The 20,758-nt window shown below is 39.3% G+C and overlaps 1 protein-coding gene and 1 long non-coding RNA gene across 2 annotated transcripts in view; one reads left to right on the forward strand and one right to left on the reverse strand.

The window, feature by feature from the left end:
- LOC119121123 overlaps positions 1-20,758 on the forward strand; it is a 287,860-nt gene that overhangs the window by 247,323 nt on the left and 19,779 nt on the right. The window lies entirely within an intron of this gene.
- psmd14 (proteasome 26S subunit, non-ATPase 14) lies at positions 12,518-17,393 on the reverse strand. The gene is made up of 11 exons (XM_037248569.1): positions 17,287-17,393; positions 16,515-16,570; positions 16,322-16,393; positions 15,806-15,925; positions 15,039-15,109; positions 14,474-14,624; positions 14,285-14,392; positions 13,972-14,046; positions 13,419-13,544; positions 13,162-13,224; positions 12,518-12,813 (listed from the first exon to the last, which is right to left on the reverse strand). Exons 2-11 carry the CDS (start codon positions 16,560-16,562, stop codon positions 12,715-12,717), a joined length of 933 nt encoding a protein of 310 aa, XP_037104464.1. The 5' UTR covers positions 16,563-16,570; positions 17,287-17,393; the 3' UTR covers positions 12,518-12,714.

The raw sequence follows: 20,758 nt of genomic DNA on the forward strand, positions 1-20,758 counted from the left end.
CGACCATTAACATATGGAATCAGGTGTTCCTAAAAAATACATTTGATATTTTACTAAGCCACTGTAACATCATGCTCATTAACACTGCACTTAAATATAGAACAAACACTATGTAGGGAGTACAGTATTAATTAGGTTGAAATCAGTCATAATAACAAAACCTAAATGTTTGAAAACAAACAGCCCCAGTAAAATACATAGTTTGAACATTGAATCCAGTGATTCTTTCAAATACCACTAAAAGTGTTACTTGTACCCCACATTTACAATCACTGCTGTGGATAATAACGAGATCTGCGTTCATTATCTCACATTGCCCTTGTCTATTTTGTGACTATAAAGCCAGTGGTGTCCAAACATTTTGCAAATAGGGACAGATTTGTTGAGGGTGGAATGCGTGAGGGCCGACCATTCATCTTATTATATTATTATATATTTTATATATTATATTACACAATGACAACATGGGAAAATTTAGTCAGTACTTTTGTAATTTGATCAAGTGAAAGAAATACCGTAATTTTCGGACTATAAGTCGCGGTTTTTTTCATAGTTTGGGTGGGGGGGCGACTTATACTCAGGAGCGACTTATATACATATATATGGTTTTTTTCACTTTTTTGGGCATTTTATGGCTGGTGCGACTTATACTCCGGTGCGACTTATAGTCCGAAAATTACGGTACTAAATCAGTTCTTCTACTCGTACTTTTCCCACCAGTGTCGACAAGATGGCAGCACAACAACAACAGAACAAGTTATGCTTTATAGCGCTAAAGAATGAAAATGTGGAAAGGGAAATAACATCGTTTTTAAAGTGAGTGCAAATGAGTCAGTCACCTCCCGTGTGGAAGACGTCCTTCATAAAAGTTTCCATTTCGGGAAATTACGCCAAGCTGTGGTGAGTTCGAACACAGGCCGTGTTGAGCCTTGAGTTTACCGACTTCCACATTTACATATTCATGTTGTGAAATACTTTAAGCATGCACTACATGGAATTGAAAAGCTAAATGAGCATTCATTTAATATTCTTCCTATCTAGTGTCAGGTCCATGACAACCTTTTGTTGTAAGACAATTAAGGACGTATGAGAAGAAAAATGGTGTCTTACTTGTATTTCCAGTATTGCCTTCCACACATCTGACCTTTCTGCATACTGGCAGAACAACTGCATGATGCTAATGAGGCACTCTTAAAAATGTTGGGTCAAAAACAACACAATTTGGGTAAAAAATTGGACCAACTCAGGAAGTTGGGTTCGTTTGACACAAAATGAAGTCACGCCCGTTCTTCCACCGAGAAGAAATCTGGAAATCTGCGCTTGTGCAGAATTGCAGAGAAGCCAGTGTGAAAGAAGATGCAAATATTTGTGCACACAAAGTAGACAAGAATGGTGCAATTTGGGGGCATGACTTGAATTCCTGAGCTGGGAAGTCTCGGTATCAGATTTAGATTTCAGAGTCTTTTGTTAAAACATTTGGTAGGCCGCCTGGTGTATATCACGGGGATTCTCGACACTGACTTACACGTGAAATTTGTACTCCAACAAAAATGATGTGCGGTTTGGTTGTTTTCTCTGATTCTTGTTTAAACTCGTTGAAATCGTGGACGAAAAATCTGATCTGACACTCAGAGGACTTTTTTTTTAGGAGGGGGGTCACTCACACTGTGCATTTTCCATACAGTATTACATAACGTAGAATGATGGCAGCTGTTATGATAGTTTGGATAGATGGTTTGAATGTAGTAATATTCGTTTCATGGAAGTAAAGCATATGATACGTAATGACTGGAGATGGTGGAAATTACACTCTTTTTGGTCTTTAGGGTAACCTGAAAAAAATGGCGTCTGTTTAATCGGTTATCCAAAATAAACGGTAGAACAGTTGCAATGTCTTTTTTTGTGACAAACACAGTGACAAATTTTGCTTTGTGCACTCGGACACGTTCAGACATGCTGACAGAGCAAGGAAACTTCCCCAAACTGTTACGATGTAATGGTTGCAGGTTGTCCAAGCTGAATGATTAAGACTCAGGAGAAACTAAGGGGTCTGTGTATTTATGATCAGTTATGTAACAACACTAGTAACAAAATTATAGAATTATTATGGAAAACCGTTGGCTATTTGACAATCGCAAGCCGTAGTTTTGGTGCGCCACCCTAAGAAGTTACTTGTCCCCATCTGGCCACCCTTATGAAAATTTTCTAGGAGCGCCCCTGCCACTCATAGCATTTAGTTGTCCTACCAGGAAGCCGACGTCATCCTGGGTGCACTAGTAGAATGAATTTTTCCACTTCTGTTTGACATTTACACAACTTTGTGGGACGACTTTGCCATACTACCTACAATTCTGATGCTACTAGTAGGGCCCAAGAATCTACTAGTTGAGCTTAGTAGTGTTCATAGTCCGGACCAGTAGTTCTCTCTACTCGTAGGCCATAATGACACAAGAATGAGGAAAAATGCTACTCGTTTCTATGGTTACGTAATGGTGAGAAAGAGTGTACTCGTGCATGAAGTTTAAACTGGACAGCTCGATTTTTAAGCCTAAAAAAAAAAAAAAAAAACTACATTGAATGCAAAGAGCCAGCGAGTGACTATTTATGAGGTTGAGAAGCCTATTTTGAGGCAGTCAGCATTCTCGCTGCTTCTTGTCATCTCTTTCATTTGACGCAGTCTGGATTTTAGGTGCAGGATGTGAAGAGCATCTGTTTGTGTGCTGACTGACGACAAAGGCTAGAGGTCTCCGTGAGCAGGCGCACCGGCGCTCTGATGAGGCACTTTCCCAAAGATTCCACAACACCGTGCTACAATGCCTAGTTACCATGGAAACATGATTGGGTAGGGCCATTTGGGAAGTGACAGCAGATGATGGGGAGTACAATCAGCACATTTGACTCTTGAGTCCTCTTTTTGATCGAAGTTTTTGGTTTGCAATTGTTTTGGTTTCAAAAGTACAGTGCTAGCTCAATTTGCTCTGGTGGCAAATTAATGTTGACCATCGAAATAAAGTAAAATGTCATTTGTTACCATTTCATCCCTACAAAAAACTACAAATCGCACAATATCAAGATAGAAAAATATTTAAAGACAATGGACAGAAATTATAAAACAGAAATAATAACTCCACTGAAGGCCAAAGTGCACACAGCAGAGGGAGTAGCACAATGTCCAAAGTGATACAAAAAATGTGTTAAAAATGGTTAATTCTGTGTATTCTATTTATTTTGTTAAAGCATATGTATACAAAGTACAATGTCATACAGAGCTACTTTTCACATTAAAAAATATATCACAAATAATTTTGATGTTTTTTTTTTTTTTTTTGGGGTGAGGGTGCTGGAACAGACAAATGGCATTTCTATTTATTTCAATGAGGAAAGATGATTTCAAAATCGAGTGTTTTTGATTACCGGGGTGTTCGTGATACAAACTAAATTAAACAAGGCACCACTGTTATTTTTTTTTTCCTGTGGTCATGTCTGGACATGCAGCTGTGCGGCCATGCAAGTAATTCTTTTATTTGGAACAGTTTGTAGTGTTGGACCAGAAAAGGTGTCCTACTGAAAGCTCATTCTTCAAAACAAAAGCAAGGCCAATTTGGACTGTAATTTGGAAGATTTAGCTGCTCCCTGTGTGAGTAAGGATATGGACATCTTGTAAGCATGCCCTTAATGATGTAAAACATGTGTTAGCGTTTTTGTTGTACAATGGGGAGCAAAAGGGCCCTTTGAAAGAAAACGTGTTTCATTATACTCCATGCGCTGGTTGTTTAACCTTTGCTGGACACACACTGACCACGGACAGACCACAGAATAAATGAAACCAATGTAGACAGGAGGTACCAGCCCAGTCCTTTGGGATGCATTCGCTGTTTTTTCAACAGTTTTATCACTCCCAATGTTATGATTGCAAAAGATATGAAAATGTCTGTGGTATATTTCTTGTATCTCATCTTCTGACTTCAGCCAAAATAAGCAAAATGGTTCAGTGATTCTCAAACAATGTGTTGTTAGAGATCAACAGGTGTGTTGTGGGAATTATTTTGACCCAAAAAAAATCCTAACAAAAAACAGTTTGTTGTTAAAGTACACACTGGTGTGAAACATCTCGCTGAGAGTGCTAATTTCATCAGCACACGTACACGCAGTGTAAAAACAAGAACATTTTAATGTATTTTATTATTATTATTCCCTTTAAATTTGTTTTGCACTGCGATTGGCTGGCAACCGGTTCAGGGTGTCCCCCGCCTACTGCCCAAAGACTGCTGGGATAGGCTCCAGCACGTCCGCAACCCTCGTGAGGAGAAGCGGTTCAGAAAATGGATGGATGGAAATTTGCCTGACACACTCACTTTTCAGGTAATGTGGGGAATATGATTAACTGACCATCTCGTGTCACCATTAGTCGAACTATTACTCACTTGATCCTGTCTAGACGACATAAGCATGTCAACATACCTGTGAAGTGGGTGGAGGGAACAGAGGAGGGGGGCACCTGTCTCATCTCAGGTGAAGTCAGTCTTATTTCGGGAATTGAATGCATTGACTTAGTGACTCAGGGTGAAAATTGCCTTTTGAGTTCCTCCCTACTGATGGTTAAAGGTTCTCTATTCGACTGTGTGTAACCAGTTTCATTGAAAAAGCCACACTGTCGGAAAGCTCTGCAAAAGTACAAAAACACGCAGACTCTCCCCCAATGCAGACACCTCAGCAAACACAGTCTGTGACCGACGTTTGTTCCCGAACATTTCCGTGTTGCATGGCTCTTGTAAACGAGTTGTCCAAACACACCAGCTCTTCATGCTCGCCGTCATCTTGCAGACACACTCGTGTCAGCGTTCTGTTTTAACACCACTGCTCCATCGCACCTGGCTGGGCAGACTTGAATCACAGGGTGGGGAATGATGATGGATGGATGAAGAGCGAGTGCACTGAGTGAAGCATGGGTCACAGTTCGCACCCACACAATGATTTACCGGTGGCTAGCTGGAGGAGTGGAATGGCACTGCTTCAGTTTTGGTAAGGAGGTGACGATGTGGGCACTGCAAATGTGCAAAGGCTTTATCATCAAGTGCCAATGCTGATGCTAAACACGCAATATAAACTACTCAAGTTTGGGAATTTGGGCTTTGGGGTGGAATTTCAACTGCAGAATCGTTTTTACAGGTGAACTTCATTTGAACTTCTCTAAACGAATGTTTCTAAAATTGTCCACTTCTCTTCCTTTCTGTGACTCTTCCAGTCTCAGTCTATAGTATCTGTTTCAGGCTGCTGATGACTTTGATTCAACTCTTTTGGGGGGGTGTAGAAAACAAGGGGCAATTTGACACCTTTGTTTAACGTTTTTTCACGCTGTAAAAGCCAAGGCTGAATGCTTGGCTCTCTTTTAGTTTAAAATGTTCAAGTTGTATTCATAATGATTCAGATGACAAGAGAAAGTACCCATGAGTGGATGTTCATAGAAAAGAGTTACTACGTTAAAGGACGACTTTAAATCACTAGGAGTTGGACATATTTATGAAGCTTTTCCACAAATTAAGGCGTTCATGTCTGAATGTTATGCGAGACGTTTTTATGGAAGTGTTGCGAAATAACATGTGAATCATCCAGACAACGCTCCGTGATAATTATACGAAATGGACTAGAGACTAAATCAAAGTATATTATAGTCATCAGACCATCATCATAGCTATATGATGGGTTTAATATATTGGCCGTGTGCAGTAGTAAGGTCTGTCAAGCATGGAAACAAATCATGTTTTGGCTCCAAGTGTTGCCGTTACATCCCGGCAGGCAGGCTCATCAAATAACAACTTCACATGGGTGAGATTATTAACACTCTCTCACCATCCCGTCCGTGTTCCTCTCCACTACCTTATTTGGTCTCAGTCTCTCCTCTATTTTGGGCTTCATTTCAGACTAAGTGCTGTAGTCTTGTTTTCTAAAGGAAATGCCAAAATGTTGGAATCTACAAGAAGCTAAATACGGCCACACAACAGTTTCAACCAGCGGTGTCCAAAATGCGGCCCGGGGCCATTTGCAGGCCGCCATCCATTCTAGTGGGATATAGGTTCTAAATCCTGAAAAATCCTAAACTTGACTTTTAGAACATTGTGTATTAAAAATCGGATTTGTTTGATGGATTGTATTTAGTTTCCTAAATAGATTTAAGGTGAAGAATGTCAAAGTGGCCATTGCATCCTTGCATATGCAGCCTTCAGAGGTAAACGTATGGACGCCCCTGGTTGAAGCCTACCAAAAGGTGACTGCCTGTTTGTTTACGCAGATGCATAGTTACCGTTGGGCTCATCAAATCCAAGCTTCAACAATCACGTTCATGTTGGTCCTGACTCACATTCGTGTCAATGCAGTTATAAAAAAGCAGACGCAAACTGTGAGATGATTCATAGTGTGCGGAGCACACTGACACTATTGCATTACATTATTTCCCAGCAGAATGCTTTTGAGCATGGAGAAAACATTAGGAATGTGCAAAACGGAGAGTTAAGTTACAAGTCTAAGGGAGCACACAGTCTTGGAAAGGATAGAGAAATGATCTGGCACCGGAGCAGCAGTAGTTGGGTGTGTGCGACCTTGTATGTCATTACTCAGTTGTTCCCGTAAGTGTCCGATCGGTGCTGTGTTTATGAGAAATGTAAAGAATCCAGTTAACATCGTTGCTTGAAACGTCACAAAGGAGTTGTTGAGCCTAACTCAGTCAGACTTGCATGAAGCAAAGATGACCCCTGACTCATAACCCGGGTCAGCCACACTACAAATCATCAACTGAGGCTCACCCTGCAACTCTGACAATGTTAAATTGTTCATGATCCCAAGGGACACGCATGACAACCTCATGCATGTACATATATGAAATCTGATATTTGAAAAATCGACTTAAGTAGAGTAACAAAGTATTTGAACCTTGTTACGTCCAAGTTTTCTGGAACAACTTCACATTTGCACATTCTAGAGGTTTAAGCAATATGTTGTTAGGCCTTCATCTGGCTAGCTGACAAGTGTGAGCCAACAGTTTGTGTGATATGTACATACAGGTTAAGAAAAAAAGTCATAGCAGTGATTAACTGCCAAGATGTATGCTGGCCCTGAAAGGCACATACCAGGTTGAACTCTACTTGAACTAAACACTAAGGCGGCTTTTTAAAAATGTGTACGTTTTGGAAGGATGTTCACCCATAGCCCATCATGAATCATGTTTCGCATATTTTTTTCTCTCAGTGCGAGCACTATGTAGATTTTTTGTCATTGTGGCAAGTTATTGAAATTGTACGGATATTGCATATAACTGACATCAAACACATGATTTAGACTTTAGTTGAGTGCATTTACTTTTTCTTTTGACTTACATGAAGCAGTTGAGTCAGTGCTTGTTTTCGTTTTACACAAGTGCTGTATCATTAGTTCTACTTAAGTACCGAGTCTGACTGCATCTAATAGTAATTAATGTATGAAACCCGAACATGAAAAATAGGAACTAAGACTTTCATCTGAGTGAGACAAGAACAACAAACAGGCAATGATGGGATAACGTGAACATATCATTCATGTTATCAATAACTTTGCCAAACAAAAGTGTATTTCGTGATGGATAGGTACCAAACCTAAACATATATAAAATTACCTATTGACTCCGCAAGATGGAAGCAAAGCGCTACTTTTGTCTAACTGAAACTCCTCAACTCACTAAAGAGTTTAGGAGTTTGTTGGGATGAAGATGGCAGCAAAGCACTAGTTTTGTCTTAATGAAGCACTTCAAGATGGCACCAAATGACTTGTTTGATTAACATACAATAGGTCCAAAATAATCCAATAAATTAACGCTACCACTCAGACCGCATAACAACATCTGTTTGATCAGATAATAGATCAGACAAATAACGTTGTTTTTTACCAATTTAATGTGGATCACAGACTCACTTCTTGTTAACTAAATCCCCTAGTCCCTCTGCTAAGGTAAGAACATTTTGGCCGGTGACATCATGTTTCCGAAACCAAGGGAATAAAATTTGCAAGAGGGGTGGAGATGTGGTCCTGGGCAACGGGAAACATCACAATGTGTTACTGTCATTACCGGTCGTCGAGTGTGAAAGCTGCAATAGTGGAAACGATCAGAGAGCAAGCGAGAGAAAACATATTAAGAGCTCTTGAGGGAAACTAAGTAAGTGGATTAAATGAATTGCAATTGAAGTTATGAATGGAAAGCTGTTTGAACATTTAATTGATATCCATCTCACTCAATCCAGCACACGAGGAGAGCAACTGGTGCTGTCTGAGTAATATTTATTCCATTCCATTTATACATATTACTAGGACACTACGATGTGAACTCTAATGACATACATTTACACACAGAAACCAAGTTACTGTTTACCCCACCCCAAAATTTCTTGCTGCTCATCATGCATACTGCTACCTGTACTTTCAATTTGAGTCATTTTATTAACCTCTTGTTCATCTTTCAATGTTCTGCCCCAACTAATTGTAAGACTATGCAACATCTGATCAAACTTGTATTCATTCCAATATCAATACGGTATCTGAAAACCTAGTGAGGGATATTGTATCTCAGTGCTGCATCTGTTTTTAGTCTGTTTTGAACATTTTATTCACCTTGCGCAATGTGGTCATGTATTATGTAACTACAGCGTAGTCTGTTGTCTATGTATTTGCTTTTTTTTTTTTTTTTACTGGACTGTCGGCAGTTAGACATTCGATAAATTTTTTTCCCCCCACTACTACCATATACCAGCCACTTGTAGGCTTTGGCTTTCCATAAAAAAATTCCTTTTTTTTTTTCCAACCATCATTATCTATGATGAAACGTTCAGTTTTGAAGCAAAACATCGGTGAGGAGGTGCTAGCGGGAAGCGGAGCGCTGACATGTTTATCTGTACTTTGGATGATAAGTGTTTCTGCCAAATTCTTATGTTGCATTGACTGTCCGGTGGGATAGGGAGCATATGGCCACATTGCAACATAACAATTTCAAAAACTGCTGATGCAATTCCCCACGTATGGCTACACTGGTCCGTTTTGTTGTAGCAGATTTACACAATTGGATTGAAAACTTTGGAAACAATTGGACACTGTTTCCTTTTCTGGGAATCAGCAGATTGGGATTGAGTGCAAGAGAGTTCCGTAGTCACATTGCTGTTGTCACAAACTACCAACGCAGCACTTTTTTTTCTTTTTACATAGATGCTCTACTTGAGTTATACTGGCAAGATTGCATTCATTTACATCTTAAACTCTGTGAAATGCAAATGGAAGATCTAAAAACTTGACACACCACAGAAAAGAGAGTTAACAACCTAAATGCTAAAGCAGAATTATTTTTTAAAAAATCTAGTAAACATCATGCTGTGGTTGTGTCTGCTGAATGCGCTGAAACGATGCCCTGCTCAACCTTTCATCATTTCTACACCTGCACAAAACATACATGCTTGAGAAAGTCAAGACGAGAAAATATATCCACTGAAAATCTTCGGGAGCTGGAAAATATCCAACCAGGTCATTGCGATAATGAGGCGCTCATAGAGGCCACGCTAGCCAGAAGCCTTGGTCCACACACTGGGTATCGTGTCAAAACAGGCAATTGACACAAACAGAAGTGTTCAAGCAAAGTTATATCAAATGGTGAAAAAACGTTTGTGTGCAAATGTACCCTCCTGCGAGGAAACTCGAGAACTGATGTGTCTGACTTATAATCTTCCCAAACTGTCATATCAGAGCCACTTCAGGGCTTCAATCCCCATCTGGGACTTGTCAGATATTGCTGCTGGTACCAAGTGCTCTTCAGCTCTGCCCAGTGTTTAGTAAAGATGTGTTTTTTTCCCCCATCTCAGGCAGAAGAGCAGAACGAGGAAAAGGTTGGGAGGTTTCCGACACAAGGAGGGAGTTTGATCCAACACAGCTGGCCAGCAAAATTTCCTTTCACTAACAATGTCCAAATGATCCACATTATCTCTGCCTCACCACGTTAAATTGGCTTCAAAGAAAGGTCAACTGTTGAAGCAAAGCAAGCGGTCTGTGGCGATCGAGCAAATATTGAATGCTCGACGAGTGGCTTACTGCTCCGTAGGGACGCTCTACCAGAGATTCAACCGCGCATGTGAAAACATTTGTTCTTTGTAAACAATGACGCTCACCCTGCACACACAGAATGGCACAGAGTGGCGTAGAGAAAGTCACGCATCTCAATATCGATCAATGTTTACAACCTAAAATAAATAACGGAAATAACAATTTATTCTCTCCAACAATCAATAGCTTGGTAGATAGAATTAGTGAGCTATTCTTCAAAAAAGCAGTTTCAAAGTATTTATTGATACTTCCAGCAGAGGTTTACTGCCTAACTAAACAAAACAAAACAAATCCATGTGTATTTAAAACGGCCTTGTAGCTTAGCTTTCAAGTCTGTCAACTTGATGCTACATAACCCTTTAAGCAACAGGTAAACTGTAAGTGTGTGTGTATATATTTACACATTTTGATTAGTAATGCCTAAAAGAATAAAATAGAGATAATTTATAAGAAGAAAAATGCCTTTATTGTCAACGAAATTGGGATTACACACTAGTGGGATTCAGCTTTCAGTGTCTTGCTCAAGGACACTTTGACATGGTCACCATGGTTGTTTTATTAATATTATATATATTTATCGACATTATGGAGTGCACCAATTATACATTTTGGGGATGGAGTGGTGTTGGAATGGATTAATGGCATCTCTATTCCAATGTGGGGAAATATTTGGCATAAGAGGGTTAATTAAACTCATATCTCAAGGCACCACGTTAGAAATGGGACTGTTTCTGTAACCAATCAGAAATACGCCCACAGTGCCAGAACACTGACCCTTAATGACATTGACACTTTCCCATCAACTGAGCAAAATTAGTCCGTACAGGTCGACAGTCAATCACAGGGAACATATGTTACCAAACAAGCATTCACATTCATACCGCCCGTCATTGAGTGGGAATTAAACCCACGCTGCTTGCTGGGAAATCAGAAGCATTTTCTGTTTTTACTGGATCTTACCATAGTACATGGTTTGTGACGGACGACTTGGGATTTCCTGCTTCAATACAGCAATCACTCACAAAATATATATATATGTTCCCAGAATGGATCCCTCCAGCTCTCTGAAGAACACGTCATATCACACCATGGATTCAATCCAACAGGTAATTCGGAACCGTTTAGCAGACTTCAGACTGAAATCAAACATCTGCCTTTATTTAAGAGTGACGAATCATGTGGCAATCATTCATCAGTCGCTTTGTGTATTTGAAGGTATTCTGGTACATTGCCTCATATTAGACTCCCGGACAGTTTCCATAATGATCATTTATCTTGATTTACCTACAAAGTCCCTTTCTGGCTGCTGCCTGGCCTACCAGAATAACAAAATGGTGGCGTATCCGCTGTAAAAATAGGTAGATAGCTATTTTGTTTGCAGGTTATTAAAGCCATTGGGTATTATCAGTATATTTTTGGGATAGTTTTGTAGGGAACCAAATGGAAGAGTAATCTTGAATCTGAATGTTGTTTTTGCAACTCTTTCAAAGTGAATTGTTGCCATACAATTTGTGCCTTCTATCTATTCTGCCACCTTGAGAAAATAGAAAAGAACGATTCTCTATTTTGACTTGTTTTCTTTGGTGATGTTTTCTAAATTTCTCACTGTTTAAAATTTAATTAAAGAAACACTGCTAAATATACTAGTATAAGTTACATAAAATACACATCCACATCCTTAGCAGAAACAATACAGCCAAGAAAAGTGCACGAAATGAAGAGAATAGACTGTTGGGGAAAAAATTAACACCATTTTATGGAACTCATATTCGCATCGTTTGGAATGCAGTTTAGTGTTTCTGATAGTGTTTAGGTCAGGAGTAAAGGTTTTGCTACAGTGCATTAGTTGTTATGAGGCACTTTACTATCCAAATAAAATAAGCTAAGTTTGACGTTTTAAAAGGCTCAGTCAAGAAGAGTCTGTTCTGGAACAAAAACGATGTAACCGTAAAAGCCTTTTGTTAATGATAGCCACATTTGTGAGGACATCGTGGAAAGGGAGAACACAGCACATGCAGCGTGTTCTGATTTCTGACAGACATCTGGTAAACTCTCATGGATTGTATTGGGAAACCGTGATCACCCTTTGGGAATTTATGGTGTTGGGTTCTCCTTGCCGGAATCATCGGCTACATATCGAAGGGGTTTGAGAGCTTGACTGTTAATGGGAGCCGTGTGCCTCTGGCTTGAAAATGAATTCAAGACTTGTTTTGTTTAATTGTTACTCACACTTATTGGAATTCCCCATCATTCTACCAAGAGGACTTCAATAACAGTAAAATAACCACAAAGCCTGGAGGTTTATGGTTATGATGGTTGGCACAATTTACATTAGAGTCTTGGTTTGTTAGTAGTGTTTTATTAAGATTTATTTGTATATTAGTATCCAAAGAAGACCCTAATAGTGGGATTAATTAGTATCTACATTTTTATTCAGGAGCATAAAATGGAAATGGGTTTGAAAGAAAACTACAACCTGTTAGGCACACGGAAGAAACTCTTCAAACATCCTTCAAAAGAGAACGAAGGCAGGCATCATTTCGTACATAACATTTATTTAATATAAAAGAAAATGGTTGCAATATTAACAGATATAAACAGGAGTCATCACTGAAAAACGACGGTATCCAACATGGCAGCGAGGCACTGAACGATGTTAGATGTCATCAACACGTCTACGTGCTCCTCCAAGTGCCTTTTTGGATCCTGCAGGAGATGGAAAGGGAGAAAAGGAAACATTAACTTTATTTCTTACTAAAAACTCAGAGGCAATGAGTCACATTCTACGTCATGCAATTAAATGTCATTCACAAATTAGTTGAGAGATTGCTTTCAAATTAGACTACTGCACGTGTTGTCCTAATATGCACTACTCACAAAAGTTAGGCTTTCGAGTGACGTTTCAGAATTTCAAAACCGTGTTGTACAGGTTTGTTAGAAGTGTAGGGACCATTACGACCCGAATCAAATCAACATGCACCTCAGAAGCCTATTTGATATCGGACCGACATAATAACTAGATGCAAATGGTTTATGAAGAACTGTAAATGTTACCTGTTTTCCAACATTCTTGATGGCCAGCTGTTCTGGAGTCATTTTGTCCTCTTCTTCCACAGCCTGAGATGGAAACGCAACAGTGACACGAACTTGCTTAGCAATGCGTCCATTCTCCGTGTGTTGGTGTTAAAAATCGTGACATTTGTATTTTGCATTGAAACGATTAAGATAATATTGATTTTGTTTTGCAGGGTATTTTGCAATCAGTGCTATTTAATTCGTATTGTAAAAATTGCACACAAAAGGATTGCTACCTTGTTGTAGTTCTTAGCGAGCTCCAGCATTTCCTTGACGATGGTCTCATTGAGTTTACAGTGCTCGCTGTAATCCTGCAGGGTGAGACCTTCCATCCAACTCTTCTTATGCAAGTTGAGGAGCATCTACAGGAAAGTCAGTCATGATTCTCGTGTTTGTAGCAGAACACTAATACGGTGAAACCTCACTTAATTGTATTGTTCGTGCCCCCATTAAAATGCAGAGGTTTTTTTTAATACTTTACCATATTCCTCCATAAATTACAATTTTTAAAAACAATTCTGAAGGCTGATTTTGAAGTTGCATGCCAAAGCAGTACAGTATTGTCCAGCTGAGCAATACTGAGCTCTACTTGAAAAAAAAAAATGAAGCATAATGCTATCCATCCATTCCAGAAAATAGAGAGGATTGAAAAATGTTGTTCTTGGCTTTTCCCATCCAACTCCAGTAATAGTCGTTCCCATTGAAGATTTGTACTACTTATTACCAGTGGGACTGGAACACATACCAGCAATTTTAGGACCTTCACAAAGAATGATGAGTGAGTCTTACCTTCTGCTCCAACTCATTTTTCCTGTAATTAATGGTGATTGAGTAGTAATGTCTGTTCAGTCCGTGAATCAGAGCCTAAGATTTGGGAAAACCTGCCATTAATAAGTACACTGCACAAACAGAAATTACAAATATCAATATTTTATAATTAACTAAATAAAATAAAATAAACTCAGGAATACTAATCTTGCAGAAAGTGTTGACTCATTTACTAGTATCAATTCTGATGAAATCAATCACACCCATTACATAATTGGTTTTATTAGAACAAAAATACTGTAATAAATTAATTTGATTGTATGTGTCCCATTACCTGGATTGAGGGTTTGTTGAGATGACCCAGATTTGATGTGGTTTGTCTTGGCTCATGACCCAACACCATCATATTGGCATTGATCAGTCTGAAGGCATCAATGACAACCTGTAGCGGAAACGACATGAGGGGAATAGATTTTATAATGACTAACTACTGTTGCATAAAGCTACTAAAATGCATGCCCACCTTTCCTTTGACACTTTGGATGGGATCTACCACCACAGCTACCGCTCGCTCCGACAGCGCCTCAAAGCTCTGCTGCGTGTTGATGTCCACCCCGGACAACCAGCAACCAAAACCAGGATGGCTGTGATACCAACCCACAACCATCTCGGGCCTGGTGAAGAGTTAGCGGTTAATGTGTGTAGATAAATAAAAACAGTTTGTGAACCTCCGCTTATCATGGTGAACCAGCCCGTGTGATAGAAAGCAAACAATACTTTTATCGCTCCTTATTAAACTGATGAATGTCTGCTTGCCTGATGCTTACATACTGCAAAATGCCATGGACGGGCAAACAGAAATTTGAGTTGCATAATTATCAAACAACAACAACTTAAAGCAACAAGGAGCAGCAAGACTCGTGAATTTTCACCGTCCATGGCAGGACTCAGTCCCTTCCCCCGGAGGAGGTTTTCCATATACAACAATACTGGACTCAGAGGCAGACCGACCTGCTAATTCTTTAGTACTACATAGAAACACTGAAAAAGGGACAATCCTTAGGCACTGCCAGTGTACAATGTTTTACCTGCCCGTCTGCTTCAACATGTCCAACATCTTAGCTTGGAAGACAGGGTCCACTGCCTCAACACTCACACCCTGTGAAGCAACACATGGTTTGACACGTTAACACTTCTGGTATAGAACTTACAAAGTGAATATTCATTCAATAGCTCACTACTGCTCTGATTATTATGAATGAAAACTTATGCTTAAATGGCTTTAAGACACACAATTTTGAACAATTGATAGTGTGATAAATTATCTTGATAATTAGGACAAAGAGGACCTAAAACTGGAAATCATGATATTGAAAGCTCAAACAGATTGCCAAAGCCTAGCTTCTTCCATTTCTTGTACTTCCAGCTTGTTTTTGTACTTTCCAGCAGTTGGTTGCCATGTGGCACCAGGCTGCCTCTCACTGGTCAGTCTTGGTACAACAACAGATTTGGTTATCCATAGGATGTGCTGCTGTGTTGGTTTTCTGACACACAATATATTTGCCTCGCATGTCCACCCTTATCCACTAACAACTCATTCACTATATTGTCCCACACTATAGAGTACTGCCCAATTCTGACAGTCAGATCGCTGCATATGACATGACCACCATACCCGTCATTGGCATTAAGATCTCCGACTAGTTACACTTTATAATGGTGAGAATTTGACCAAGAAACAATAAACTCCATTTCCATTATTTATTTTGCTTATAAAATGGAACAAATTGGACATCCGAGGTAGTTATTACAACCCTTACTTAAAATTTAAAAAAATAATAAAAATAAAACATACCGTTCCAGACTGGGGCATGGCAAACACATCAATCACTCGCACTGTGTAGTCGTCAACAAATTCTCCCAGCATCAATCCCATGACTTCCATTGGTACACCCGCACGCCCATGCTTTAACATCTAACAAGGGGAAGACAATTGAGGTTACACACAAGGAGACAATGTTGTAATATATTCAGCTATGAGGTGGACTTGAGTGCTTTTAAAGAAATTATCGAATTTAAAAAATATTTTTCCTCCTCAATATTACGATTATAATTTAATATGCAATTATTCTTTAAAAAAATACAAGCAATAAATGAATCTGTATGTTCACTTGAGAAATAAATGCTCTTTTTTATTTGCCAAAATATTTTTAAAAAAGATATCCTAGAGCTGTAATTTTAACATCGTGCTATTTTTGCTCATGATTATCATACCATCAAATAATTGACCCTAGCATACATCCACATTATGAGCATGGACACAGAATGAATAAAACTCATAGGTCAAGGTTCTTCTGGAACTGGAGTGTACCTTGAGCAATGCCAATGATGAAATATAGACTTGCTCTGCTGTGTCCACAGCTGGTGCATCTGTCGGGGGACCCTGAGCACGCAAAGGAGATGTGGAAATAATTAAATAAATAAAACACAAAAGCAGGTGATTAAACTAAGATGTCATCAGAATAACTACAATTATGTCTTAATGACAATTTAGATAGTGTTACCTGGCCAAGACCTGGCATTCCACCACCAAGCCTCAAGAGACGGTCCATGTCAGAATCTGTTGACAGTGACACTTTATTTTGCTTGGGTTTTTACATAATTTGAAAGAATCACACCAAAAAAAAATGGAAAAACAACATGAGGTAAAGCGGTAATGCAAACGAGTGGCACATTGATTAATCAACAACTAATCAATTATCAACTTAATATAAATACATTTTTGATAATAGTGAGTTGTGACCCTAGTGAGGATGAGCGGTTCATAAAATGAATGCTGGATAATATATGTCGGATTTCTGTAGTCTTCCCCAAAAAAATAGACCGATTTTCTTCTTCTTTGAGTTGAATCAGAATAAAATCAGTTTTTACTTTGGATAACAATAATCGAGATTTTTACCCATTACATTATAGTCATTGAACATGTCTGTAAAGTGAACTTCCACTATGTAAACTCTTGGGATTGGCTGACCGCTATCATTACATTGCATTAAATTATTGATCTATGGACAACCACGCGTTGTACTGGGAATCAAACCTTGAGGTTTTAATACAGCTTTGTAAAACACGAAAATATATTCCATTAGATCGCTCTCCCATTAAAGAAACAAGATAACGCTCCAAACGAGGCCAGCGTTCTGTTAGCATGATCATGACGCTAGCCTTGTGTCATCTTCTACAAGAAAAATTGCAATGAATTGTTTACGATGATGCCATCATGCCGAATAACACGTAGAACCATACAGACGACTGTATATTTGGCCTGGATATACTTACCTTTTTGTTTTCTAGCGTTTAGAGGTTGTTTTAATAAGCGATCGTGAATCGGCCTGACTGGCTACCATGAATCAGCCAGAATGATGTTTAACATTGAACCACTTCCGTCGCACAATGACGTCAACAATCGCTTTAAGTGTAATTACAAAAGAAATACACACGGGGTCGCTAAAAACACATTTACTGAGGGTGCAATACGTCCGTAACGCGCAAGAACCGATGGCGTGTTCATCCATTTTATATACAGTGGTCCTGCAGAGCTGGGGGAAGGGTATTCCCATCTGGCAGAATAATAAATGGCAAGAGAATACGATTTGAACGTATAAACTCTTCTAATATCCTCTCATAATAATAATTATAAATTAGGGTAATTCCAGAATGTCCCATTTGGGAAATTTAAAATAATCAATGCGGTAAATACAGAAACATAAATTTTTTATACATTAAAAATGTTACTGTAAAAGTGGTAAAACCTAAATAGCTATATATTTCCCCTGCTATGTAATCCCTGACCCTACTCGTTCCTATTCAAATGATGTTGAAATTCCCATTTTTTGTAGGATTTTTCTCTTCATAAATGAACAATGCAACTCCTATGGAGTTGCACGAATGCTGTAGAACTTGAGCTAAATTGAATTTGATTGAATTGTAATTAATTGTCGAAATTTTGAACTGTAAGAAGTGAGAGACTTGGTTTTGTAATGGTTTGAATGTGTCTAGAAATGTGGAAGGAGGATGTAAATATTTAAACGATCTCCTAATTTGGCAAAGTTAGTGTAAACAGTGAGGAATTTGGGGAATGCAAGGAATTTGTGGATTGTGGACAACAGGTCCTAAAGAGTTCTGAATGAACCGAATATTTGGAATTTGGTACACCTGCTTCATTTAATGGATGTTTCCAGCACGAAGAACAATTCTGTGGAAATTAAGGATTTGGGGAATGTGATTTTTTTTTTTTTTATCTCATTTGAATGTATTTCAATTGGTTGAGTTGAAGAAGCACAGCCTCGCCAAGGATGTTGAATCTCGGTTTTGGCCATGTGTGCAGTTTGGTTTTTCGGGTCATCACGTATGGTGTGTAGGTTTTCTCCAAATCCCCCTTTACAAACAGGGCTTCACTGTATGTCTTTAGAGTCCTTGAGTGATTCCTTGAGCATTACTCTATCCCAGAGGAGTCCCAAACCCCAAACCAGACCACACACCCAGAGAGCTTGTTCAATACGCTTTTTCCTTTTGTTCTTGCCGAAGAGTTACAAGTCCCACAATCCACCCTGCACTGCCACTTCCCTGCTAAAAAGTCCTCCCAGACAGGTCTGCTGGCAAACTGAGCTTTTGACTGGGACCGACATTCCTCCCTTACGCTGCAGATGATGAAAGAAAAGAACTACTCCGCATTCCTCAGTCCCTCCCTCCCTCCTCACACCCACGGGACCTCCTGCTACCTCAATACTCAGCCGACCTGCCGGGATGAGCTTCCCTCACGTACAATTTATCACTTTCAATGGCCATTTGAGCTTCACTATGGGCTAGCAGACTTTAAATCGTTGGATTATTTATGTTGTCTCCGACCCGCTGGTGGATGTGTCCTTACTGCATATAGTGGAAATAAACCCTACTAGGCCCAAATCGTCGGCACCAAAAGTTAACTTGTAGAACTTTCCACCAGAATTACACAGTCATCCTAGTAGTAAGGACATCGACTTTAAAGTGGTTATCAGGGAAATTGAAAAAACAAAATGGTGATTTGAGTAGTTGCTGGATAGCTTTTTAATATTAGTACTAATTATCACTAATAAAAAAAAACGGGGCACACTTGTCAAACAATTCTGCCTACTTGGAAATCTGTTTTCCCTCTACTGGTACCACATTTGGCCTCCAAGTATGCATTTTTTGTAATCCATTGTATCCGTAACAGTCTTTTGTAACACAATATTAGCTTCCTCGACCTTACTGATAAGTCTGAAATGCCTACTAATAATTTTGCCTCACCGATAACATGTAGTTGACCGACTACCAGTCTGCCACAATTGTCCGACTACTGTTCAGAAATATCTTACAGCAGTAGAGGGTAGTTTAGTTTGCCCTTATCATTCTACAAGGGATCTGATTTTATTTTTGCTTTGTCTTACTTAATCTGGTTATGATGTTCCCTGAATGTGGGTTGCTTGTTGCTTCTTGAAATTGAATTGATCTCTTTAAAATGTCCTTTCACTCTGAATTGGACAGGTGTGGGCGAATGGCAATATATTGATCCGGGTCAAGACAATGCAGGAAACAAGCAAAGTGTTTGCTGAATCATTATTGCTGACTGGGTTACCTCATTCAATTGGGCTCTGGACACGACAGTTTGCCATTTATTCAGTTCAAAACCTATTCATGTCATTGCTCAGCAGGGAAGTCATGTCACAAGCTTTTTGTTGAAGATACCAAATTAGGCAGAGCGATTGACCTATTGGACATAGTGCCAAATGAAGTTGACACAATGGAGAGCGAGGCATGACATTGATGTCTTTTATGTGTAAAAGATGTGTATGGAAACCACATGGGGACCTCTTCGGTCACTAAGTGAACATTTGTACTCCATTACATAAACACGGAATCTTCTAAACAAAGACTGCTGCAGCCGATTATTTGATTTGGAAAGAGTGCCGCTTTCGAGGAACACGAGAGGCTTGTAACATGACACCAGCATGAAGCCGTCATCCCACCAGCCAGCAGGGAGAAGGGCAAGAAATGTGATGCTTTCAAAAGCTTCTCTACACGCAGCAGATGATTTGGGTTTACTTTTCAATGTACGCATGTAACAACACAAAGAGACAATAAAAAAATCTTTCACCATCTTAACGGCCCTCTGAGGGAAGCCAATTACAAAGTGACCCGCAACAAAATTGACTGCTAATTACTGATAGATTGAAAATTGTTGTATGGATGATCACATAATTGACCACACCCCTCATATTTTTGTGTATATATTTTTTGTATAAACATAAGGGACAACACTAAAGGAACATCCTTGTTGGTGTTAAAAGGATGACACAGTTGTTGCTTTATTTCCACAAGCGCTAACAGAATGCACACTCATTCAGGAGCTGCTATCGACCACAGCTCACACCCAGTCACCCAACACATTGCACTGAGCGCTTAAGCCAATCTTCAAGCCTATGGGACTCATAGCCTTTCATTTGCAATGTGTGACAATTTTGCTAAAATGCAAAGTATGTAATGATGTAAATATGACACAATAACTGAAAAATACAGCCAGTAACGTCAAAATCACTAACAACAAAAGTGAGTACACCTAAGTCAAAGCATAACATGTCAAAATTGGGCCCTAATTAGCAATTTTCCTTCCCTGTCCTGTGACTCAAAAGATCAATAGATCGATCGAGAGAGCGAGTGAGCGAGAGAGTGAGTGAGCGAGGGCGAGTTAATTTTTTTATTTGCATGCGTTGTATGATTTTTTATTTGCATG

Source organism: Syngnathus acus, chromosome 3, assembly GCF_901709675.1.
Source record: "Syngnathus acus chromosome 3, fSynAcu1.2, whole genome shotgun sequence".
NCBI classification, from domain to species: Eukaryota; Metazoa; Chordata; class Actinopteri; order Syngnathiformes; family Syngnathidae; genus Syngnathus; species Syngnathus acus.